Source organism: Nuphar pumila, chromosome 12, assembly GCF_984573655.1.
Source record: "Nuphar pumila chromosome 12, dmNupPumi1.hap1.1, whole genome shotgun sequence".
Classification (NCBI taxonomy): domain Eukaryota; kingdom Viridiplantae; phylum Streptophyta; class Magnoliopsida; order Nymphaeales; family Nymphaeaceae; genus Nuphar; species Nuphar pumila.
The window spans coordinates 116,152-143,933 of NC_143260.1; the positions used below are offsets into that span (position 1 = coordinate 116,152).

General features: G+C 40.2%; 1 protein-coding gene across 3 annotated transcripts in view; it reads left to right on the forward strand.

Moving 5' to 3' along the window:
* The window catches only part of LOC149819557 (guanine nucleotide exchange factor SPIKE 1-like), a 170,738-nt gene that overhangs the window by 63,515 nt on the left and 79,441 nt on the right, over positions 1 to 27,782 (forward strand). For all 3 annotated transcript variants that reach the window (XM_089982730.1, XM_089982732.1, XM_089982731.1), the window contains exons 18-20: positions 4,160 to 4,304; positions 12,899 to 13,025; positions 14,120 to 14,313. In XM_089982730.1, the coding sequence (XP_089838856.1) occupies positions 4,160 to 4,304; positions 12,899 to 13,025; positions 14,120 to 14,313 (466 nt within the window). The remainder of the gene's footprint in view (positions 1 to 4,159; positions 4,305 to 12,898; positions 13,026 to 14,119; positions 14,314 to 27,782) is intronic.

Consider the following 27,782-nt stretch of genomic DNA (forward strand, 5'->3'; position numbering starts at 1 on the left):
ACTCATAATTAGAGATCATATAACAAATCATTTTAGAGTCCCAAGGTGCCCATAACTCACCTCAACAACCATCTTTAATATTGTAAGTGAACAATCTAAAATGATATAACACAAGGTGCCCATAACTCACCTCAACAACCATCTCTAATATAACAATAAGGCCATACAAAAAAGTTTTGATGCATCATATAACTTGTGATGGATAAAAATAAATGCCATAAAAAGGCAATGAACACTTAGGGAAATCATTTTCCAAATATGTGATTTTACAAAGAGGGCCGATTCAAAGGTCCAACACAATTAATCACAACAATATGCCTTATAACAATAACTCTGCATAAACACGAAATTATGTTCAATCATGATTAGTTCCTTAAAAGGAAGTCATTATCAAAAGACTTAATAAACACAACATGAAATATTTAAGCAATGTCATGTGTGAGAATGGGGTTGAAATAATCCAATGATGAAATCAAGCCTTTATAATTTGCAATTATATGCATACCAAGATGTAAAATGACAATAATCTTAAATGAGCAAATTTAGGACGACATGTAACAAGATATTGCGGAAGCACTTACAATGATAAAAGAAACAATCTTACAAGTCCACTAAGGGACAAACACAAGCCCTAAAGAAGGCAATATAAACAATTCTTATTGAAAAGAGAGAGAGAGAGCTCTCAAACATTCATAAAGATGGTGATATTTAAAAAGTCTCATAAAAAACCAATATTGTTATTTTAAAAAGAAGCTTATAACAATCATGAAATCTTCTCAAAGAACATATACTCATAAGAAGATTTACAAGGATAAAAAGGTCTCTCAAAGAGAGATCCAACAAAAACAAATCCTCAAAAGAAGGTACATATGAAAGGAAGAGGGAAAAACTTCATTAAAGTGGAGAAAATTCCAAATAAAAAAGGAATAATAGGATTGCGTTATGACAAAAATTCATAATATTATTAAAAATATATGACTTAATATATTATAACCAACTTCTAATGTAATAAGTATGCAACAAACATTGATGAAGACCATAAATTTTATAATAAAACACATTTTTGAAATTGAATTGAAGAATGTAAAGAAAATAACCATATTTCATGAGATCGTTTTAAAACTTAATTCAACCGGTATTATAAAATGCCTTCTTAATCAAATATTGCTTATATGAAAAGAACTCATTAGGTAAGAAAATAAAACATTAATAAGGAATTTTTCATAGTTAATATATGTCAATCACACGATATTATGAAAAGCCTCATATAGAACATTTTTAGAAGATAAGCACATACCTTTAATATGAACCAACAATTATGACGAGAGTATGTGAACAATGTTACATATCTCACAAACACTTTTCTTTTTAAAAGACTTATTTTTCATATAAACGATATTCTTACAACCAAAATTAGGTATAAATTCAAAAAATCCAATGGTCAAAAATTTAAAAAATTATCGACCCATTAGACCATGTTTTGAGCAATCACACATTTAATTATTCGAAAAACAAGTTCACCGGTTTTAGAATTTATCAATAAAAGATTTTCAAGAAAAGACATACGAAAAAGAATAATTTACGAAAAAAAGTTCAATGAAATGTTAAGAACCCAAAATCATAATGACAAAGAGAACACATATGCAAAACATATCTTTAAGAAAGTTCAGTGAAATGTTAAGAACCCAAAAAACATAATGCACAGTATTTAAAGAAATATAATGCATACCGAATAATTTTAAGAAACAAAAGAGCGAAATGAGGACTTCACCATTTTTCTTTAAACTTTCTTGAATAGCACGCTTCTCGATGCAACAAAGAGCAACTCGATCCAAACCTTGCTCTGATACCATGTAAAGAAACGACTTTGAATACATTAGGTTCAATAATGAACTAATACACATGCACATGAAGTGCAGATATACCCACTAAAGGGGAAAACACAAGCACATAATGTGCTAACACATAAACCCATGAAAGGGGCAAAAATGCCTATAAGGCATAAGTTAACATTATTGAAGAGAAAAGGGTGTAACACTCATTACAATGGAGCAAAAACTCCTCCAAGAAGTAGTAAATACAAAAGGGAAAGCCCCTATTTATGCACAAAGAAGAGAGGAAAAGGAGAGGCGAAAAGGGGCTCCCCATAGAGACGTTGGGAGCCCCCAATGGTCACATTTGTGACCGTTGGAGGCCCCAACGAATCTATGTGGGCCCCCCACTTGCGTGAAATAAAAAAACAAAAAAAATATAAAAAATAAAATATAAACTAATTCTAAAAAATGAATAGTTGTTTTCTAAAAACAACTATATAGCAAATGCAAAAAGATATAAATGCGCCTATCGGGTATTGCACACATATATGTATATATTTATATATATATATATACATATATGTGTACGAGTACACATATTTTAACACCCGTATCGTTTCCCGCTTCTGCTTCATAGTCTGACAACCTTGGTTGACCAAAATATCTTTGAACATTATGAAGTTCGCGGCTACAAAAGATGCATGGGCCTACCTTAAGCAAGTATCTAACTGGGCAAGAAGATAGCAACTTGAGCAAGAATTGAAAAGTTTGAGGCAAAGAAATGAGTTGGTTCAAGCTTTCTATGCCCGATTTCAAGAGTTGTCAGATGCTCTTGGAATGGGTCTGTGTTATCAGATATCGATCAAACCCACTACGTACTTGACCCACTTACCTTTAACGGGTTTTGGGGTCCCGGTAGATTCGAATCCAGTTTGGATCGATTCTCCGAAGTCTCGCTTACCTTTAACGGGTTCAGACTGGATATCTTAGGTCTGGTTCGTTCCAAAACCATCGGGTTTGGGTTGCTCCCAGATCCAATTTTACGTAATCTTACGTAAAAATCCTGAATTTTATATATTTAAAAATTCTCGGGTATTACACACACTTGATGATGCAGCCCACACCCCAGGCATGAACACACCCTCACCAGGCTGGATTTGGGTGCCCAAGGCCAATAGGCCTAACTTTTGGCTTTATTGTGTTTTCAATTTATTTCATTATGGATTTGGATTGGTTTGAATAAGATCCAATGGCCAATTTGTGGAGACCCAGATCCATTTTTGGGCAACTCTCTCTATAAATATTCTTTATGAGGGAGCCCAACCTATGAATGATGATTTGAGGTACTTTTTTAGAAATTCTCTCGCCCCCCTATCTTTTCTTCTCTCCCCCTTGGGACGCCCCCTCTTTTCCTCTCTCTCTCTATTCTCTTCTCTTCCTTTCTTTCCTTCCATCTCCCCCTTTATTTCCTTTTCTCTTCCCAAGGGCACTCCTTGCCTTGGGCGCCCCTTGCTTGGCGTGAATCTCTCTCTCTCTCTCTCTCTCTCTCTCTCTTCTTCTGGTTGCAGCATCCCCAGGGGAGGCGTGTAGGTTGTGGTGCCCATCCAAGGCTGCCATAAGTCTTCGGAGGATCTGTCGTGCGCGTTGTAGCCGGCCCTTGGCCACCGCAGCCCTTGTTTACGTTTCGAAAGTCCAGATCTGTACCAGCAATGTGTGGGAGCCTTCCACACCTCGTAGCAGACATCCAAGGGAAGATCTGAAAGCCTAGCAACCCCCGAAGGGCTTGCTTGGGTCGTTGGTGGTCTCAACACTCTACTGGGGGAATCAGTAAGCCTCTTGGGGTTTCACCGTGTGCGTTGAACGTACTGAAAGTTCGTTCCCTCCTTGCTGCTGGTCCCTCCACTGTGGGTGACATCCAGAGGTCTCCACACACGCGTTGAGACCTTCCCCACTGTTGAACCAGCCTCCCATGCACGTTTGTGAGGCTTCGGGATCCGAACGTGTGGTGGATGTCCCGCCGAAAGTGTTGAATTCAAGCTCGGGTAACCTGATTACGCAAATACATATCCGACTTGGATGTAGAGAGCGTGGGCTACAGCACTTAATGGCATTAACACCCATCCCATCTGTGTCCGGTTTCTAGTAGTTATCTTGTGGGTCTGCTCTGTGTCCTGTTTCAGGATTTCTGATTGTTGTTCCTTTCACTGGTCATGCATCAGCTAATTGTGTCATTAATTTTTGTGTCTTTCTCCTCTTATATTTTGTCCAATGTTTTTAATTTTTTGAGTTAAAATTTTTCATATTTCATTCTTGAGCATTTTCACCTCAGCACTAAAATTTTTCAGGGTCCAGCAAGATTCTTCTGATGGTACAGAGAGAAATCATTTTCTTGTAACGTATGTGGACTATGCTTTTGATGATTTTGGAGGACGACAACCACCTGTTTATCCAGGTTTGTCAACCGTCTGGGGAAGTTTGGCTCGAAGCAAGGTAATTTTAGACAATTTGAATTGAAATCAGGGTTTATATTTCCTGTTGATGAATGCTTTTAATGCAGTTTTTTAATGGGATTTTGAAAAATAAAAAAATGTTGAAAAGATTACTGTGCGATGAGAGGCCGGCTTACGAACAACATTAGTTTAGACAATTATTGATCTGTTTTCTCGTGAAATTGCTAAGTTTTCATAGAATAGTTAGCTGTTATGTTTATTGGTCTTACTTCCACTTGTTGTCTTTGCTACATATGGGTATTAATTCCTCTGATGTGTTGTTCCTACTTGTGATCTTTAGTGCTCTAATTTTTGCTTTAGGAACACTTGCTCTTGCCATTATTGTGAGATTAGTTTTGTGCTATTCTTTGACAGCTGAATCTAGATGTGTCTGAGGCTATCCATAGAGCCTGTAGATGTTATAAATAATTATACTTGTTAGCCAGATGGTTGTCATCACTAGAGAGCCAGTTCCTCTGTACTCTTTCCATCCTCAGTGGTTTTAAATCTAATTCTCCAAGAGTCAATAGAATGACATGCAAGTTGATGTTGGCTTTGTTATGAAATACATAAACTTGTTATTGTTTATGTTGGAAAAATAAGATCAGAGTCCTATGATTGATGTGCATGATATTCAAGAATTGTGATAAGGAATAGGATATACCTCATCTGGATTGAATCTGAAAGCTGACTTCCCATAGGCACAGTTGACCCGCCATATATAGTGAGAATCATTTCTTTAAAATATTTTGCTAGAATAAGTTGATAACACAGGGTGAACAGTAGTTCGAACAACATGGTGATTTTATTCTATGGATTTAAATGCTTTTTTATCTTTAAATGATTTTTATTTTCGTTTTTTATACAAAATCTGGGGGTAACCCTTGTTAAAATATATGTACTTATATATTTCAAAACTGTAATTTGAAACTCAAAAAACAAATTTCAAACATCCCAAAACTCGCCCGAGTCAGGCCGAGTCAAGCCGAGTCAGGCCGAGTCAAGCCCGAGTCAAGCCCGAGTTTTGGCAAACCGAGTTTGCCTTGCCGGGTTGACTCGCTGGAGGGGCGAGCCAAGCCGAGTCAACGAGTTGACTCGGCGAGTTTTAAAACACTGATACTAAGCATTACTAACTAACTGAATATAAGTTTTGCTGAATTATGTAATGAATTGTGAGCATCCAAATGCACCGAGGCATTATGTTTTGACAATATCTTCTGGGTCTTGTGTGTATATCGGCCAAGGACATAGTTGGCAAACTCGTGACTCAGAGTCGGATCACCCAACCCTTGACTCGTGAGTCAGCGGTTCGACTCGGTAACTCGGTCGAGTTAGGACTATGCATATTTTAGTGTTAAGAGATGGAAAAAATCAAAATTCATATTGTATAATCACTAAATTTAGCACATGACATCACTGACTAAGCTATATAAGTATTCAACTATACATAATTGTTAATATTATTTATGATTTAAAAACACAATTCGTTATAACAAGTATTCTTTTATGGGAATCATGCATTAAAATCACAAAATGCATGAAAACACACACAAGAGGCATGCAGATGACAGTCCTGAATCGGTGACCAGTTGGGGTCCGATCCTGGTAAACTCGGGCGATTCCCGAGTCGACTCACCGGGTTTGCCAACTATGACCAAGGACACATGCCCTTTGTTAGGCAGCCACCTTCTTATGGTTGCAAATTTGTTCTAATGGGTGAGCTGGTGCTAACTTTTTTTAATTTGCAAGTGCTTTAATTGATTCAATTCCCATATTTACTGGTGCATTGTATTCGCTTCTGTTTGCACATTAAATTTTTAACTTCTAACACGTGTTTGTTTTCCTAGCAATAATTTCCATGGTGGTTTCTAGCATGAGCATGATTATCCATGTTGCCTTTGTGATGGTGTGTATTTTTATGTTACCTTGACACTTTTGGAGAGCCAAGGTGTTAGTGTTTGACACTTTTGGACATCGGATACCGACACCGACACCGACACTCCTAAGCATAGACAGAGACACTTCATCATTTAACATAGAAGGGTCCAAAGAAAATGGACACTTGGTATCGTGTGTCTTGACACTTTTGAGTGTCATAGACAGTGTCCGGTATTGGACACTTAGTTTCTACCTTATTTTATATCTTGTTTTCTCTCATTTCATTTTTGGAGGTGTCAAAGAGAATCTGGTTAGGAAATCTCACCCCTTGTAGATAACTCTCTAGAACCAATTACATATATTTCTTCTTCTTATTCTTCTTTTGTTAGGTCTCTCTCTCTGCCTTGTGGAATTGGTAGGTCGTCGACCCCCTTCCTGTGCAATTTATGAAGGGGCTTGGCCTGCAGACCCCTCCTCCTCTTTGTTTTACTAGGTTCCAACTCCACGAAAAGGAAGGGATTCGGTCTGCGAAACCCTCCTCTTCCCCCCTCTCTCTCTCTCTTTGTTTTACTGGGTCCAACCCCCCTTCCGACATAGACCCCTCTCTCTCTCTCTATTGCTACTCAAGAAGGGAGGCCCGAAGCCAATCGGTGTAAGGAATTTCTTCCTCTCACTATTACCATAGTTGGCACCCGATTTGTAACGCCCCAAAAATCCAGGACTTGTAACTTTTTAGAAAAGTTTAGAAAGCATACAATAATCAGAGTTTAAATAATACTTCAGCAGAAAATGATATTTTTAAAACCACAAGTCAATGGACCTTGAGCACATTACAGCGTAACCTTTCCTTTTGTCAAATCCCGCACAATCATTGAAATCAAATGGTTTCGAAATGGAGTTTCAATAATTGAGAATTCGTTTGTTGAAACCAAAAAGAAGCTTACCAAAACAGTTTTATTAACTCACGGTTTAATAAAAGAGAAATTTTCAAACACACTTTAAGCCAAATTTACCAACATGTCCTCAGGAGCGAAACGTTAGGGAAAGAGCTCTATCTTGACCTCATCACGCCATCGTGCCATCGCAGACTGTATTAGCTATCCAAAACCTGCCCATAAAATGGGTCAGTTTCGCTAAAAACTGGTAGGTGCACCGGCATGACAATATTGAACATAATTAGGCAGAATAATTTAATATGTCAAGTAGACAGACAATTATATAGCAACTTAATTTCAACAGATTCACAGAGCAACTATCATTAGCACAATGCAAAAATTATTACAAGCATTTTACTGGCACAAGTAGGCTAACTATTACAAGCAAAACACTGCACAAGAAAGTTAACTAGCAAAATTCAATGCTTCATCAACCACACACACAATTCCATAAGTATTGAACATGTTGTACCCTATAACTTTCATGCGTGCATAACTAAACACATTGTGTGATCGGATTTAAATTATGTTTCGATATTAACTGGCCAAGCGGGTACGCACAAGGCACGACTCTAGAAACAGCCTAGACTGATCCGGGGGTTTATTATGCTATGTATTTTATGATAACCCGGATAGCTGACTGAGTCCGCGCCTAAGGGGACGGTCGGTGACCAAGAGAGAAATCCCCAAAGCAGCATAAACAATGGATGCATCCCAAACATGGAGAGCTACCACCTAGGATAATTATGGTAGTCCCATTCCCCTAACTCCGATGACTGGGGAAGCCGAGTCTTTTGCTCGTAACTGCCATTAATGGCCTGTCCATCGAAGTTTTGTACCTTCCTGTCCTCTCTCCGGACAGGAGTCAGCGATTCGAATGAGTACATCAGGGGTAGTTAACTGAAGACTCATTCTACATACTCTAGTCTTTCGACCCACTCGAGTATCTTGCCGGTGAAGGCGAAAACATCACTTATTTAGGTGATCACAACATTTTGTTATTTGCGCTCATCGAGGTTGCCACAACCTACTCATCCAATCATCGCAACGTAAGAGGACGTACTTGTCAAAAAGTACGGTCGTACATGTCATAAGTACGACTACGATGAAAGGAATAAGGTTCCACAAAAGAAACCCCAACAGATGTTATCTGCAAAAAGAATTAATACAACACAGCCTGGCAAGATAAATCTTGAATTCACTTCAACAACATTTTTCATACTTCATAATGCAAGGTCATCTCGGATCTCTCGTCCGATCAACAAAGTACTTAACATGTTGTGCATGTCTAAAAGTACGCTTTACTGAACCAGGGAGGTCTGTGGGCTTCTCGAAAGGAATACCCAACACACAACTTCATAACAACTCAAAGAATATAAGAGTGCTCATTTGGCACGATTCATCCTTAAAAGCCATAATGCCACATTAAGTCATTCACACAAGACACAACACTATCAATCTTACATCCAAAATTTATCTTAGTATCGACATGTTACACTAGATTGATACATAAAGAATGGGTCCTTCAAAAGAACCCCACTCATTCGTATGCTCATGCCCCTGATCGGGGTTATTCAAAATGAGCCGCAACTTGAGTCAAGGTTATAAAACATTTCTCCCAAGTGTGTGGACTTGGGAGGGGCCAAATGTGACTTCGCAATCCTGCAAGACTTAATCATACTTTGCAAAAGTTGTGCATTTTGAAGAGCCCTGGGTTTGCAGAAGGAAATCCTCTTTAAAAGAACTATAGTGCACAAGTGCAACTTCTGGTGTTTTGAAAACAGGTGATAACAGGATATGCACAAGACTACAGTTATGTAAGTACATATCTACCATGAGTGTGAGCATATGCAGGTTATAACATGTCAACAAACAACTCTCGACTTGCGATGCCGCACATCGAGGGAAAAGCACATAAGTAATACATGAGGTACCAACACCATACATGGACCACTTAGACAGGCAAACACATAAGGTCATAAGTAATACACGAGATACAAGGTCGTACCTCACTCAAAGGAAACGTGCAGGCAAAAATGGATGCAAGCAAACATGCGAGCAACTTAAGGCATAAGTATTGCAAAAAGTGCGAAACCACCTTCAACACGTAAGCAAATACACAATTTAATAATCGAAGAGTAAAACCGTACCTCGACTAATAAACATGGAGACAAGAACAATAAGTCACGCAACAGCAGTATAAATCTAAGTACAACTAGCATAGACATTTTAATTATTTCAACTTAATTAGATCTTATTGCCCCTTGTGCGACTTTACCCTACCTTGGGATGTCGTGCAGCTGCGTACGCCTACGCGAGAGGATAATACGAGGGTTGAGCCGTGGAACACGATCGGGACCTGTTGCGTAAATAGGCAAGAGTGTTAAATATTCAATTTTTGCTAATATAATTAATGGTGCAACGGGGCAAGGGTAGAATTAGGCGATGGCGGCACCGACGACAACGGGGCGACAGGGAATGAGCCACTGTCAAAAACAGCAAGGCGGCAGGGGGTCAGCCCCTGCCGACAACAACGAGGCGGCAGGGGCCTACCCCTGCCGACAGCAGCGAAGCGGCAGGGGCTGAGCCCCTGCCGACCGCAACAAAACAGCAGGGGCTGAGCCCCTGCCGACAGCCATGAAACGGCAGGGGGGCCAGCCCCTGCCGACAACACGAGACGACAGGGGACCAGCCCCTGCCGACAGCATCGATGCGGCAGGGGAGGCAGCCCCTGTCGACAGCCACGAGACGGCAGGGCTAGCCCCTGCCGACAGCAACAAGGAGGCAGGGCCCAGCCCCTGCCGACAGAGAGAGAGAGAGCTCGGGACGGGGGGGGGGGACAGGGGGACAAGCCCCCTGCGTGCAGAGAATCAAGGGGCAGCAGGGGGGGTTATCCCCTGCCCTCCCAGAAGCCTAGAGGCGGCAGGGGGGTGAGTCCCTGCCAGCCCCACAAAACAAAGGGCGACAGGGGCATTACCCCTGCCAGCCGAGATAGGAAAGCGACAGGGGCACTACCCCTGTGCGCCAAAACCCCAGAGGCAGCAGGGCGAGCCCCTGCCTGCCGGGAAACATGAAGCGACAGGGGCATTGCCCCTGCCTACAGGTGATCTAGGGGTGGCAGAGGGACTGACCCCTGCCAGAAGAAGAGGGACCGGGGCGGGGGTGACAGGGAGGGCAACCGACCTTCCGTCGGTTTCCCTATCACCCATAGGGGTGAGGGGGTGTCGCAGGGGCCATTGGTCCCCTGCCGGCACTCCGGCGCACCCCCAGAGGGATGAGGGGACGACAGGGGCCCATAGGCCACCTATCGGGCCCCCGATGGGCACAGGGAAGGTGGGAGGCCGCGGCAGGGCTGTGAGCCGCCTGTCGGCCTCCCGACGAGGTGACAGAGAGAGGGGGGGTGAGGAAGAGAAGAGGGAGGAGGAGAAGTGGCGTACCTGGGAGGCGAGGTGGCTGGCGATCGCCGACGTGCGCAGGGAAGGAGGAGGCGTCGGTCGTGGTTGCCGCCTGCAAGGAACGAGAAGGGGGGCGGGGCATCGTTCCTCCCCTCCCGCAATGCTCTTAAAGAGCTCGGGGAGGGCGACAAAAGGGGAAACCCCGATGGGTTTCCCTATCGGGCAGAAGGCGCAATGGGGGGGGGGCGGCGCTCGGGAAGAGGATTTAAAATCCTCTTCCTACGTCGGGTTATCTTAAAACCCTATCGCAGGCGGGCTCGGGTCGGGTCCGGACCCGACCCGGCCCGGGTCCGATAATTTTTTTTATGAAAAACGTGGGTTTTACACGATTAGAGCTGACCCCCCTCCCTTTCACAGTTTTAATGTGTACTATCTTCCTCTCTCTTTTTCTTCACTTTAATAGTTCTTTTTATTATTTACTTAATTACCTTCTCTCTCTCTCTCTCTCTCTATATATATATATATATATATATATATATATATATATATATATATATATATGATTGAGAGCTATGTCACAGGGATTAGGCTAGCAGGGTGCCGCACCCGCGTCGACGCGACTCAACGCGGGTGCGGTCAACCCGATCTTGGGTGCGTTGACCGCACCCAGGATCATTTAGATCCATTTTTTTTTGGATTTTTTTTTTTTAAAATTTGCCCAAATGGGCTGCGATTTTTTTAAAAACATTAAGCTGACAGCTGCGAAATTTGAAAAAACCCGCGTGTTCCCCCAACCCCCTATATATATATTTTACATTTTTGCCCCTGCCGCACCCCCGCACCCGGGTTTTTCGGAAGTGCCGAATCCCCGCACCCGCACCCGCACCTGCGCCCGCATCCGCACCCGCACCCGCGTCCGCATCCGTACCCATGTGACATAGATTTAGAGTAGGTTCTAACAAAAGTTAGGTACCTACAGTGAGCAAACAGGGTTTTTTGGGGTACGTCTGGCAAATCTGACCCTGCAGATGTGTTCAGTGGATCATGTTTTGGTTAGAATAAGGGAAGGGTAAAGTTGTCATTTCTGATGGTGACGTCCTGTGGTGGGTATGATTGTAATATTTGGTATCTTATGTATTCTTTTATGTAACATCCTATATAGGGCAGATTTGTTTTATTGTACTCTTCTATAACCAGCCCAATTAGGGCTAACATATATAATGAAAGCATTGAGGTGTTGCCCTACACCAAGAATCAGAATCTTGACGGCTAACCAGCATGCCTCTCTCTCTCTCTCTCTCTTCTGCTCTCAATTGCTGGGACAAATTTGGGACCATGTTAATAGCTTTTTCGATAAGAAATATGATCTTTTAATCCTTGAATATTTGTGAATATTTTAAACCGCTGATTTTCAAACCTTATAAAAACCTACCCATGTGTTGGAATTGGATGATCCAAGAGTCAATTCCTATAAAATCAAACACATATAACACACATAGTCAGATTTGAGAAAAAATAAAAAATACCCCTAAATGCCCTGTATGATAGCTGTAGGCACAGATCAGTGTAGGCAGCTACACATTACTTTCACACACACACACACACAGCTATACATTACTTTCATACACACACACACACATCTCTCTCTCTCTCTCTCTCTCTCTCTCTCTCTATATATATATATATATATATATATATATATATATATATATATATATATAGAGAGAGAGAGAGAGAGAGAGAGAGAGAGAGAGAGAGAGAGAGAGAGAGAGAGAGAGAGAGGTGGCCATGTATCTATTTTTTCAAAGCCTGTTGTATCTAACACTAACATTAGTACCTGTGTCCACCTTGAAAATTGGCTGCCTACTCTTAATAACATGCTGACTTAGAACCAAACTGTGGCCTCCCGAGGATGATGGGAATATGCTGGCCTTGACTCCTGTACTTAAAATACTTTTTTGACAAATATATTCGGAGTCTATGAGACAAAGCGTTGATCCTGACTGTCCTGGACTTCTTTAGCAATTAACATTAGGGTCCATTTGAGGTTCTTTGTGGAATGGCTGTGAGATGATTCTCTATAGTATTATTGATTGATAATTCCAGACAGCTGTGATAAACACTGCCCATTAAAGCATTAACCAACTTGGTTACTGGATTTCTTGTTGATATAATGTTTCTGAATCATGGACATCTTTTGCTTATCAGATGTATTCAATGATGAATGTGTTACCAAGTATCATTTTTGCATGTACTAAGGGAAGCTCCAGGTTCATTAGTTTCTCCATATAATGCTATGAATGACATTTTGTCATAATTGGATGAGATTTGGATCCTGTCCCACCTTCCTTGGCACAAAGCAAAGTGACATTGTACTACTTTTTCAGGCTAAAGGTTATCGGGTTGGACCTGTATACGATGATGTTTTGGCAATGGCATGGTTCTTTTTGGAGCTCGTTGTAAAGTCAATGGCGTTAGAGCAATCTCGACTTTTCTACAACAGTATTCCATCAGGTGTTCTACTTTTGTTCTTATAAACACCTATCCACACACACACACACACACATAATAAAAATAAAAATGAAAGATGCAGCTGCATGTTCTAGAGTTTGTGCGATTTCCCTTTGTTAACATTTATGATGTTGGAAAATAATCTTGCTTGGGTCATGTTGGCGACACGCAGGTAGACTTTGCAAGATGACATGGTAGAATCTGATTTGTGAGTTTTATTGTTGGTCATTAATATCTCTTCGAATGGGAAACCTAGGCTAGCTAGCATGGCATCTTCCTGATTGTAACTGCTGGCCTTGAATGAGTTAGCATCATCTCTCATTTTGGTAGAGGCTATCAACTGGATGAACAGTGCTTGAGGAAGCACACTATTATAAAAGATGATAGTAATGGCTTCTTTTGAGTGGTTGGCAATGTAGCTATATGTAATGTCAAGTGACAGTCTTCTAAATCAGTGCCAAAAGATTTTGTGCTGGCAATAGGATCGTTGAGTAATTCTCAAAATTCCAAGATATTGCTTTAAGCTCTAGAGGTTTACGCCGACCTGAAAGGTAGTTGATTCTGTCATTTGCATGCTCTGCTCAAACAGTAGTTGCATGCAAGTAGACACATAGCCGTGGGATGAACAGTGTTTGAGGAAACACACTATAAAATATGGTAGTAGTGGCTTCTTTTGACTAGTTGACAATGCAGGCATATATGATGTCAAGTGACAATCTTGATGATCAGTGCCAAAAAAATTGTGCTGTCTATATGATTGTCAATTAATTCTCGAAATTCAAGATGTTGCTTTAAGCTCTATAGGCTTTTGCCTACCTAAAGGGAAGAAAAGCTAGAGTTGGAACTTGGAACAATAGTTGCAAGCATCTAGGCATATAACTGTGGGATGTGGAATCTGCTTAAGGCATGTTATTCTATTTTCTGACAGGAAACATTACATTGTTTAGCTTGTGGACAAGTGGTAGGTGTCCTTGAGAGAGTTGATTTCATCTACATTGTGACTTTGCAAGTTCTTTTCTGCCATGTATAGGTTTTAGCATCTAGGAAATAACTAGTGAATCTCTGGTATGACAGTCTTTTTTTTCTTTTGGCTTTAGGTGATGATATTCCACCATTGCAATTGAAAGATGGCGTATTCAGATGCATTATGCAGTTGTATGATTGTCTTCTTACGGAAGTTCATGAGCGCAGCAAGAAGGGTCTGAGCTTAGCAAAACGTTTGAATAGCAGTTTGGCATTCTTCTGTTACGACCTTTTATCTATAATAGAGCCTCGCCAAGTTTTTGAACTGGTAAGAATACTCTTGCTGCTTCATTATTTTGAGATATAGAATGGATGCTGTGTTATTCGAGCATTTGTGGGGAATGTTTCTGTATGATTGCAAACAAAATGATTGTGACAATATTCAAAGTTCCGTGCTTTCAGTTGAACTTCAGTTATGTTCTTTTTTAAGTTTTAGGCAGGAAAATGTTAGGGTAGAAATGGGAAAGAGCATTAGGACACAATACTCTTTTCCACTGTTCACATTAATCTTATATCATCAGCTACAAAAAGGAGAGAGCTAGCATGTCTGCAACACCCAGTTAACCTATTCACAGATGGTCAACCAGTAAGTGGATGAAAATGAATCTTCACCCTTGTTTGAAAAGCAGAGGCATGGCAAGGCACTTTAATCCACCTATGATGCGATGTGTAAGGTATAAGCTTCACAAATAAATATTAAAAAACTTAGCAAAAGTTAAAAGCACTTCAGAAAAAAATAGAAATAAATGCATTGTTTATGCTATACAGAGTCAACAAACTAAAGTCATTAGGCATAATAATTGGTGTGCTTGTCCAAATTGATAGTATCACAAACTTCACAAGTTCAAATTGACTAAAGTTATATACTCAACATCAATTATGGTAACAAAAATGAAAAACCAAAAACCCAGATGACAATTGCCCATGGCCCTATGGCATAAACTAGGCTATATTAGGTTCATCCTTTGTCTCATCATCATCAATTTCCAATCCATCAATATCGTCATTGGAGTCCTTCATATAAACTGGTTCTCCTGCATCTTCATTTCTGTCTTTTCATCTGTTGAAGTCGGCTGGGGTTTCTAGCAAAACAGAAAATGAGAGAGAGAGGAAGAAATCGATAACTTAGCATTAAACCCTAATCCCTTAAAGGAATTAGTTAATAATAGGTAACACAAAGAATCCATCTACTTTTCACTAATTACATACTTTTTCACTAATTACATACTGCTACCCAAACTGAAAAGATATTTTCTTTTTTAACACTCCCCCTCGAGCTGGAGCATATATATCTATCATGCTTAACTTGTCACAACATCTAAGAAAGCCCCCACTAGCAAGAGGTTTAGTAAACACATCAGCGGCTTGATCCTCTGAAGCAACATGACAAGTAGAGATTTGTCCTATCTGTACTAGATCTCATATGTAGTGGCAATCAATTTCAATGTGTTGCGTCCTCTCGTGAAACACTGGATTATTTGCAATATAGGTGGTTGCTTGGTTATCACATCTCATCACCATCGGCGTTGAGGTCTGTACATGTAGATCTCTGAGAACTGATCTAACCCATATCATTTCGGCTGTAGTTTGAGCCATGGCTCTATATTCTAACTCAACACTTGATCGGGCTACTGCGGTTTGCTTTTTACTTCTCCAGAGTATTAAATTTTTGCCTATAAACACACAAAACCCCGTAGTGGTCTTTTTGCCTATAAACACACAAAACCCCGTAGTGGACTTTCTATCACTAATGTCTCCTGCATAGTCAGCATCCGAATAGGCAATTATATCAAGAGAGGAGCTTGATTTGTATAGTAGTCCTTGGAGAAGACTTCAAGTACCTGAGAATCATCATTTTTGCCTACCATTGTACTTGGGTTCGTTTATTCATGAATTGGCTAATCTTGCTCACGGCTAGGGAAATATCTGGTCTTGTCACTATAACGTACAAGAGTTTACCAACTAGAGACTTGTAACTTCTACTGTCAACAAGTTCTGCTTCTTCAAACATGTGAAGTTTAAGATCCATCGGAATGTTAGCAGGTTTGGCTGCTAACATTTCTGTTTCCTGTAACAAATCAAGTACATACTTCTTCTGTGATAGAACTAACCCTTCACGGTTTCGAGCCACCTCTATACCCAAGAAATATCTAAGAGGACCAAGATCTTTGGTAACAAAGTGCTTCTGCAGATGAGCTTTGGTATCTGAGATGTCCTTTTTATTGCTTCTTGTGAGTATAATATCATCCACGTACACAACCATAACCACAACACCCGTGGGAGTTTTCTTAACAAACAATGAGTGGTCTGATGCTGACCTGTTAAAACCAAATGCATACACACTCTCAAACAACTTCTGAAACCACACACGTGGACTTTGCTTTAGACCATATATTGCTTTCTTTAACTTGCACACCTGGTAACACTCTCCCTGAACTTCGAACCCCGGAGGTTGCTGCATATACACAGTCTCAGACAAATCACCATACAAAAATGCGTTCTTCACATCCAACTGGCATAAGCTACATCCATTATGGACAACCACTGATATGACCATCCGAATAGTGCAAAGGCGTGCCACAGGAGAAAATGTTTCAAAGAAGTCTACCCCATACGTCTGTGTGCACCCTTTTGCCACCAACCTGGCTTTGTACCGTTCAATTGAGCCATCCGAATTGTACTTGATGGTGTAGACCCATTTACACCCAGCAATATTAGCATCAACAGGTGGAGTAACCAACTCCCAGGTATTTCGAGAAACTAAGGCATCCATCTCATCTTGCATAGCAACTTTCCATTTGGAGACTAAGACTGCCTGATGGTGATTCAGTGGTAGAGATTCAGCAGATAGAGCTATGATGAACTTCTTCATGTGACTCCCAAGTCTCGCATCTGTAACAAACTTAGAAATGGGATGTAAGGTGCATTGCCTTTTACTTTTCCTGATAGCGATTGGCAAATTATCATCCACAATAGAGGCTTCAGTCGTGGCTGGAGGACTTACTTTTGAGGAAGGAGGTACTGTAGGTTCTGATTTTAAAGGAGATCTACGAGCGTATACCAGAGGAGGATCATGATACCGTGACTGAGTGTGAGAGGTAGGAAAACTTGTAGGAATTGACTCCAAAGGAAGAGGGGGGGATAGGTAATGGCCTAGCATCACCCTGATCACATAATAATCTGAAGGAGGTACTGAAAAAAAAAGAATGGACTCAAAGAAAGATACATCTGCACTGACATACTCCCTACGAGCGATGGGATCATAACACCGGTACCCTAAGTCACACGGACTCGGCTAGGGAGGTGTCGCACCTGAGTCGACACGCCCCGACACAGGTGCGGCTTAGGACACGGCCCAGATTCGGTCAACGACCAGTCGGACTTGGTCAAAGAATCGAGGCCGAGTCCATCCTCGTTTTGGACTCGGTCAACGTTGATCGAGTCCAAAAATGTCAATTTTTAGGGCAAAAAAATGATCTTTTATATGTATTATATATATATAGCATGAGTCTCAAACATAAGCCCCAGAAAAAAAATTCAGCGGGACCCGCGCCAGGGGGAGCCCCTGGACCCCCCTTTCTGCTAGGGCAAAAGTACATTTTGCAAAGTTTGTAAAAACAGTCATGCTGGTGCCAAACTTTATAGGACAATATCCACATATATCCTCACACTGGATATTATATATATATATATATAGCCGTGTCTCCGTGTCCAAATTTTTTGAAATTGCGCCGCACCCGCACCTACACCCATGTGACATAGCCGGTACCCCTTTTGATTTCTTGGATAGCCCACAAAGATACACTTTATGGATTGAGCCGATAGTTTGTCTCGATGAGGCCCTAGTTTATGAACAAAACAAACACACCCAAACACCTTGGGAGAGATCGAGAAAAGAGGTGCATTGGGATATAGGATTTCCATAGGAATTTGTTCTCCCAATGAGGATGACAACATGCGATTGATAAGGTAGTAAGCTGTAAGAATGACATCTCCCCAATATGAAGGAGGCATACATGATTGTAGCATAAGGCTGCGAGCAACATCTAGAAGATGTCTATGCTTCCTTTCAGCTACCCTATTTTGTTGGGAGGTATGGGGACAAGTAGTTTAGGTCGAATGCCACGAATCTTATAAAACAGTAGTAACTCATTGGTTTTAAACTCGAGAGCATTGTCAGTGCGAATGATCTTGACAAGAGAACCAAACTGAGTTTTTATTTCAATAATGAGAGACATAAGGATTGAAGTAACTTTCGATTTGTCTTTTATTAAAAATACCCATGATAATCTAGAAAAATCATCGACAATGACTAAATAATAGCGACATTGGGACCTACTGGGAACTCTACTAGGTCCTCATACATCAACGTGAAGAAGCTCAAATAATCTTTGACTCGATGGACTCTGACTAGAAGGAAACAAACTCTTGTGGTTTTTACTCAACTGACATGCTTTACACTGGAATGAGGCAGAAGGTGAAATTTGAGGAAGAACTCTACGAAGTTTTGGCAACGGCACATGACCAAGACGAATGTGACATTGATAAGAACTGGTGGATGACTTATACACGGTATGCACGACTCCTAGTGGTTGATGAAGATAGTAGACACCTCCTTCTTCATAGCCTTCACCAATCCTCTTCCCCGTCAGCAAATCCTGAAACATACAACACAAATGATAAAAAATCACTCTACAATTGTGCTCTTTTGCAATTCGACTAACTGATAATAAATTTTGAGGAAAGGATGGAGCATGAAGCACATCTGTTAGCTGAAGTAACAGAGAGATGAAAACATTTCCTTGTCCCACAATGGGGGATGAACTCTCATCGGCAAGAACAACCTTGTGATGATCGCACATGGGGTCTAGCTTAGAATTTTTAGTTGAAGACCCACATAGGTGTTTAGAGGCACCTGAATCAATAATCCATCTACTACCTTGATGATTTAATCCTTCACCTGCGGAGTAAGCAACATTAGCAATGGGAGTAACTGCGTTCGAACTAAAAGGGCGGTGAAACATTAATTCTTCATACGCTTTACGACTAAGAGTGATCGAATCATTGGAGGAACCAGTGGGAATCTCCATGTCAAGCTTTGCAATTTGAACCTTGGACACATTTGATGTTTGAGAAGAAGTAGGGGGTCTACCATTTTTATCCCAACATCTGTCCTCAAGATGTCCCAATTCGCCACAGTAGGTACACTGAAATCTACCTCTTCCTCCTGTACCTTTGCTTCAACCTCTACCACGCGAATTTAGGAATTTTCCTCTTCTCCGACCTGGGGTGACTACGAGAGCCGATGTTTGTGAATCAGAGTGAGTTTGTGGAAGAGTGATAGCCAATCTACTCTAGGCTTCGACAAGAGTTGGGACATCCGATCCTGCAACTGCAAATTCAGATGATACTATTGTCAGGAATCTTGCAACCATGGTTTGCTCCTGATGGGACTTTTGCATGGTACAACATAGGGGCCTGTGTGCATTCAGCCTTTCAAATGCAGATTTGACAGAAGCGTAATATTGGGCCAACGTCTGATCTCCTTGTTACAGTTGATAAATCTCCTGCTCGACTTGTAAGATGCAGCTTACATTGGTCTCGTGAGAGTACATATCTCGAAGGTTGTCTCACATCTCTTTAGCAGTGATGTAGTAAATAAGTCCATCAACGATATGAGGCAATATGCTATTCATCATCCACGACATAACGATGTCGTTATCTTCATCCCATGTGTTGTATTTCCCGGTTTTATCGGGTGGTTCCGGTTCTAAAAGAATATGTTTTTTCTGATGATTAGAAACGAACATCATAAAAGTCCGAGACCACCTCGCATAGTTAGAAACTTAGAGTCATCTAGCTTGACAGAGGACCCATACGAAAAAGGATTCGCAAAGGCTTTATATTCTCCAATCAGCTCCCTTTTTAGATCTCCATCTTTAGACAGTAGGTCAGCCATCTTGACTTAGTCTCACACAGCCACCAGACCTGACCTAGATCGGATTAGTCCAGATCTGATCTGCGACACGAAAGAAACAAGAAAGCACGTCAGATCTGACTTAGGGTCTCGTCGGATCTGATATAGGCCAGGCTCCACCATGATAATTCCACAACCAGATCTGACATCAGATCTGATTCCAGATTAGCGTCTGACACATAAAAAAAACAGATCTGATTCCACGACTTCTCTGCATCAGATCTCCACTTGATTTGGTCTTCTCCACGATCCACACGCCACGATCATCTCGATTGCATCATGATGGAGACTGCAGACCTGCTCCATCGATTATACCTTCAGCCATATTCAGAACTGGCTGCATTACTACCGGTCGACCTGTTGCATTCAGATCTGGACAGTGATCACGACACACATCTGATCTGTCTTCCACACGATGGTTCAGTGACGGCAGACGCAACGACGACCCCAGCGGTAGCAGCGACGGAAACGACACCAGAAACAACAACCCTTGTCGCAGCCGTGACAGCGGCAACGACTTTCACAGCAGTTGCATCAGCGTCGCAGTTGCAACAGCAGCGACGACTGTTGCAGCAACGGTGATGCCTGCGCACGGAGGCGACTGCGGTGGCGGCTGCAGAGGCGTCTTTACTCAGCGACGTCTCGCGGCGGCGGCTGCAGCAGCATCGTCGTCGGCGATTGTTGTCTCCCAGGGTGAGTGGCTCTGATACCATGTTGAAGTCGGCTGGGGTTTATAGCAAAACAGAAAACGAGAGAGAGAGGAAGAAATCGTTAACTTTGCATTAGACCATAATCCCTTCTTAAAGGAATTAGTTAATAATAGGTAACACAGAATCCATCTACTTTTCACTAATTACATACTGCTACCCAAACTGAAAAGATATTTTCTTTTTTAACATCATCATCTGCACTATCCTCTTTAATTGGTGTGCTTTTCATCATATAAACTGGTTCTCCTGTAAATGGTTTGGATTTTGGTCAGATATGGCTGATACCATATCTGAATAATCAGACATTGGAGAATCAGAGTTGGAGTCAAATTCACATTTGGATGGGAAAAAACTCATACAATATCCGCATAATCAGATATGGATATCCATCAAATCTGGATATCTGTCATATTTGGTACAAAAATTCAAAACCATATCTGAGTCTGATTATAATCAGATATGGTTTTAGCTTGCCAAATCTGACTCCATTCAGATTCGGTCAGGTATTGGATAAAATCCGGTTTGTTGATCTCCCTTCTTAATGTCAGCCACCTGCTTCCTTTTTCTTTCATAAAAAAAATCATACATTAAATTCTTATTATATACAAATAAAAAAATAAGTTTGTATGTATAACAAGGTAAAAAGGTGATATAGGTTTACTTTGAACTTTTGATGATCATGAATTGTTGTGTTTCCTAGACCCACTTGTGAAGCGTATGCTATAATTTTTCCAATAGGTATATGCTCAATTGCACTTATATTGAAGTTTGGGTCCAACCAAGAATTCTTTAACAATTAGGATCTACATGCAACATTGGATCTTCCTTCTCAACTATCCATTCATTATTTGAGACAATGTTCTCTGGATTCATGAGGTCTTTTATTGTAACGCCCTAAAATTTCTAACTCGAAAACTTGGAAAAAAGTTCTTTTTTAAATGATAAATGATCTTTTATTTCAAATCAATAGCACATCCAAAAGTATTTGAGTGATCTAAATTAGCCAATCCTGGGCAGGTTACAGGCAACCATACAACTGGAACTGTTGGATCCCAAACTTATTGGACTTGGGTCCAATCCACACACACACAGTCTCACAGTGAATTTTGAACCCAAATATGATTCATTTCAAACCAAATTCAAACTATAATTGAAGTGAAATTGTTCAACATCAAAAGTTAACATTTTCAGAACATCAAAACATAACAAAGAAGACAAAATGTGGTTCCCAGATTCTGTCACACCATCCCGCCATCGCCTGCAACCTCTAGTAATCTCCTAAAAATGTTAAGATAGAAGGGGTCAGACTCATCAAGTCTGGTAAATTAACCAAACCCCACAATGTTTGCAGACAACCAAAACATACATAGCACCATCTTATCATAACAGATGCATGTTTATGCTACATAACATTCACATATGCGACACAATCATAGACAAAATATTAATAACATGTGGTATTCTCTGTTAAAATGTACCTATTATATATATATATACATATATATATATATATATTCTGTTTATTACATCAATACCCGATAGGGGTATTTTTGTAATTTCACAGTTGTTTTAGAAAACAACTATTTTTTCCTTTTTGACCAAATGTAATTTTTATTATTTTTCTTTTTATTATTTTTGAGGACCAAAAGGGGCTCCAACATAGAAGTCGTTGTAGCCCCCAACGGTCACAAATGTGACCGTTGGGGGCTCCCAACGACTCTATGGGAGCCCCCTTTTGGCTCTCCTTTTGAGGCCCTTTGGCCCTCCTTTTTCCTCCTCCTTCTCTTGTATAAATAGGGGTGATCCCCTTGTGTATTTTTATCTTGGAGAGCTCCTCTCTCTTTTCAATAAGAGGCTTTGTATATTGTTGCCTTCTTAAAGGCTTGTGCTTGTATTGTCCCTTCGTGGACTTGTGATATTTTCTCTTTTATTCATTGTTGTATGTGCTTGTATGCACTCTTTATATTTCCGCAATATCTCATTACATTCTCAAGATGAGCAAATAACAAATCTAAAATGATTGCATTATTAGGGCATGTTTTCAGTTTAGCAGAAAGAAAACTGATCTTTTTATAAGGTCTTTGTTTCTCTTTATAAACTGTCCCATAGGGTACGCGTGGGACCACTTGAGACTGAAGAGACACACATCAGGTGTTTATTATGTTATGTATTTTATCTTTTTCGAGTGTCTAACTGAATCGAAAACCAAATGTGGGCAGTCAGTGACCGGTCAGAATCCTCGCATAGGTATCATACAAACTATGATGCATCTTATACTAACTGCCGTAGCCATGAGAATTTATCACCTAAGACAAAATTCGGTAGTTCCATGCCTCCTACCTCCTGAGGACTAGAGACCAATTGAGTTGCGATTCATAAATACTCTCACTTAACATTTTAACAATATGGTCCTCTCCATGGTAGATCGTAGATTTGAATGGATTACTAGGATTTCTTTATTCCAGGGTTTATATTTCACCCATTGTGCATCCCAATAGGCTACACGTGTACCACTCTTTATAGGTAGATACATTGTCCATTAATTTGATATGTTCCTAACCCATTTAGTGTGCTCTGGTGCCTTCTAACCATTCAAGCATTTCACCCATGAAGGTGAATTCATTAATTTTATATGTTCATGTATTATTACGAATGGTGCATTATCCACACCTCTTCGGTTCTTGTCAACCCTAGCTCATTCATGAGCAGGATGTATAATTAAGCCACATGTCACACATTCGTATAACATTAAGGCACTACACAAGCTCCAATAGGAGTAGTCAATACTGTAGGCATACATTTCGTGCCTTATAACATAGAGTTACCAGTCGAGGAAGCGGGAGCGGGAAGCGATACGGAAAGCGGGAGCAAGAAGCGAGGCACTTTCAAAAATTTAGGAAGCGGGGAAGCGTGGGACCACTTAGAAGAAAATTATGAACCGTCTCGAAAGCGACCTAGGAAGCGAGGGGGAAGCAAAAAAATGAAAAAATGGGGAAGCGCGCTTCCCATAAATGGGAAGCGCGTTTCCCATAAAAGGGAAACACGCTTCCCATAAAAGGGGACGCTTCCCCACGCATTTTGGAAGCGCGATGTTTCGCGCTTCCGAAGCGCGTATCGGGGAAGCGCGCTTCTCCTTACTCCTTGGTGCGTCCCGTAACTCTGTTATAACACCATGAATTCATAAGTAATATCATCATGCGGTATTTGAACGTATTATGATAGCATATAAGATCATGCTCAATTATCATAGATATGATTTAGTTTCAAATCCACCTATAGTCTTTATTCATGTTAGACATTCCATCATACACGTGGTCTTTCCAAATTGTTTTCAAATTATGTGTATGATCATTTCATATTTGCAAAATCATAAACATAGGTATTTCTAGATTTTACAAATCTATAGTCTTGAAAGAGCATATAGGTGGTTCTAGATCTTTCCCAAATCATAAGCATGCATATAATTGTTTCCAATAGAAAGATCATAAACATATGCATTTCAACATCAACACAATCATGTTATAAGCCAAAATCGACATGTGCATAATCAATATTCATAAGCATGCATGCTAACACCGTCATTCTTTAGGCCAAAAATCGATATGTGCATAATCAATATGCATATTCTTTTAGGCCAAAATCGATAGGTGCATAATCAAGATACATAAACATGTATATCAACACAATCATTCTTTTAGGCCAAAATCAATATGTACATAATCATGATACATAAGCATGTATATAGTCATTTTAATACTCAACAATCATGTGCATAATCTATGATCATACATATAGGCATTTTAAAATCAACACAATCATACTATATATACATAAGCACACATATAGGCATTTTAAAATCATACTCTAAGCCAAAATAGACATATACTTAAGCATGTAAATAGCCATTTTAAAATCAACACAATCATGCTCAAGCCCAAAATCGATAAATGCATATATGTATTTTAAAATCTACACAATTCTCAAAGCCAAAAATCAATATATGTATATAGCTATGTCACACAGACTTGGCTTGGGAGGCGACGCACCTGCGTCGACACGCCCAGACACGGGTGCGGCTTCGGACACGGGGCAGACTCAGTCAACGGGTGTCAGACTTGGTCAATGCACCTGGACCGAGTCCGTCCACATTTTGGACTCAGTCAACTTTGATCGAGTATATTTTTGTCCATTTTTTAGGACAAAAAATGTATAAAAACTAAAAAAAATATCTTTTATATATTTTTTTAAAAATATATATACTTGTCTTTAGCAGAGAAAGATTGTGCAGCTGCAGTCTTTAGCAAGACTGTGCAGAGCACCGTCTTTACCCAGACTATGTTGCACAGTCTTTAGCAGAGCAGTCTTTAGCCAGACTGTGCAGAGCACAGTCTTTACCCAGACTGTGCAGAGCACAGTCTTTAGCGCTAAAGACTGTGCAACAACACAGTCTTTAGATATATATATATATATATACATACCTGTGTCCAAATTTTTTGAAATTGAGCTGCGCCCGTGTCACACCCGTACCCGCACCTACACCCGCACCCGCACCCGCACCCGCACCCGCACCCATGTGACATAGGTATATAGGCATTTTAAATCAACACAACCATTCTCAAAGACAAAAATCGATATATGCATATAGGCATTTTAAATCAACACAACCATTCTCAAAGCCAAAAATCGATATATGCATTAATAAAATCAACATAATCATACCCTAAGCCATAATCGACATGGGCATAATATGCATATAGGCATTTTTAAAATCAAAATAATCATACCCTAAGCCATAATTGACATGGGCATAATATGCATATAGGCATTCTTAAAAGTCATCATGATCATACCTTAAGCCATAATTGACATGGGCATAATATGCATCTAGGCATTTTTAAAATCAACATACACAAGCTTGCATGTAGGTATTTTAAAATCAACACATACATAAGCATGCATTTAAGCATTTTAACTCATACTCTAAGCCCAAAAATCGATGTATACATAAGCATGTATTTAAGCATTTTAAAATCATCTCAATCATATTCAAAACCATATACATAAGCATGTATATAGGCATTTTAAAATCAACACAATCATATTCAAGCCATATACATAAGCATGTATATAGTCATTTTAAAATCAACACAACCATACTCAAAGCCAAAAATAGACATAGGCCTATTCATATAGGCATTTTAAAAAATACTATCGACATGGAAATATGCATATAAACATGTTAAGTCAAGATCGACATGAGCAATATGCATATAAACATTAAAATCAACATACTAAGCCAAAATCGACATGGGCAATATGCATATAGGCATTTTTATACTAAGCCAAAATCGACGTGGGCAATATGCATATAAACATTTTTAAAAACATACTATGCCAAAATCAATATGCATATCAACATAAACATACTAGCATGCTTTGAGTCCCTACAACTATTATGGAGTATAGGATCCCCTACCTTGTTTGAAGCTTACGAAAACCCAACAATGACAACTCCTTTAATGGTAAATCCCCACACTTGAGAGCTATCTCAAATTCGCAGATTTAGGAAGAGCCTAATTAAAGGCCACTCCCAAAATCATGAAAATAGCTCTTTTACTCCCTGAAAATTGGCATCAAGAGAGTGAGAGAGAGAGAGAGCAAAATGAGCAAAATGAGAGTGAAGAGAGGGAGAGTGAGGCTATTTATAGCCTACTTGGGGGGAGGAGGGAATCTTCTAGGGTTTTCTAGAAGCTCCCTTCCAAGAGTGTCGACCCAAGGGGGTGGGATAGTGGGGGTAGTGGAGGGAATATTCCATATTCCCCCACTACCATGTTTCCCACCTCTTGATTCCTTTTCTAGAAAGTTCTCCCACTTGGACCTATTTTAAGTGGTCCAAGTCAAAGTGAGTCCAAAACGAGATCCAACTCCAATGGATCCAATCCCACATGGGTCCAACAAATTCCAATTTGGGCAAATTTTAAACCCAATTTAAATTATACAAATTGCTAATTAATTTCTAATTATATTTAAATTTCTATCTTAATTAATTGCATAATTAAAGATACTTAACAATATAGTTAGCACTACAACAACAACAACAACAACAACTACGCCTTCATCCCAAAACAATTGGGGTCAGCGATATGAACCAAAAAAGAAATTCATTTTGGGTCTTCCACATGAATCCTTTTCCTCCAATCATTTCTATCCAACGCCATGTCCTCGGTGAGGTTCAAAGCATTCATATCCTTTCCTATCATCTCCATCCAAGTCTTCCTAGGCCTACCCCGACCTCTTTTAACTAATATATTTTCCCATTTCTCCAACCTTCTAACTGGAGCATCATTAGGCCTTCGCCGAATATGTCCAAACCACCGTAAACGATTCTCTCGCATCTTATTTTCAATGGGTGCAACACCTACCTTCTTACGTATCTCTTCGTTCCGAATCTTATCTTTTATTGTATTTCCACACATCCATTTAAGCATCCGCATCTCAGCTACACTCATTTTTTGAATATGATGTCGCTTGGCAGCCCAACATTCCGTACCATATAGTAAAGCGGGTCTAATAGTCGTCCTATAAAACTTTCCCTTCAACCGCAATGGCATTCTACGATCGCACAGCACTCCAGTAGCACTTTTCCATTTCATCCACCCAACCTTTATCCTATGATTTACATCTCCATCAATTTCTCCATACTTTTGAATGATGGATCCCAAATATTTGAAATAATCATTCACCGGTATATCTTGCTCACCAAGCTTCACTACACTCCCATCACTACTTCGTTGCTTACTAAACCGACATTCCATATATTCAGTCTTACTCTTACTCAACTTAAAACCTCTAGCTTCCAATGTCTGTCTCCATAATTCTAACTTAGCATTAACCCCAGCTCTAGACTCATCAATCAAAACAATATCATCAGCAAACAACATACACCACGGTACATTTTCTTGAATTGATCTCGTAAGCTCATCCATCACTATCGCAAATAGGAAAGGGCTTAAAGCAAATCCTTGATGTAACCCAACCGTTATCGGAAAA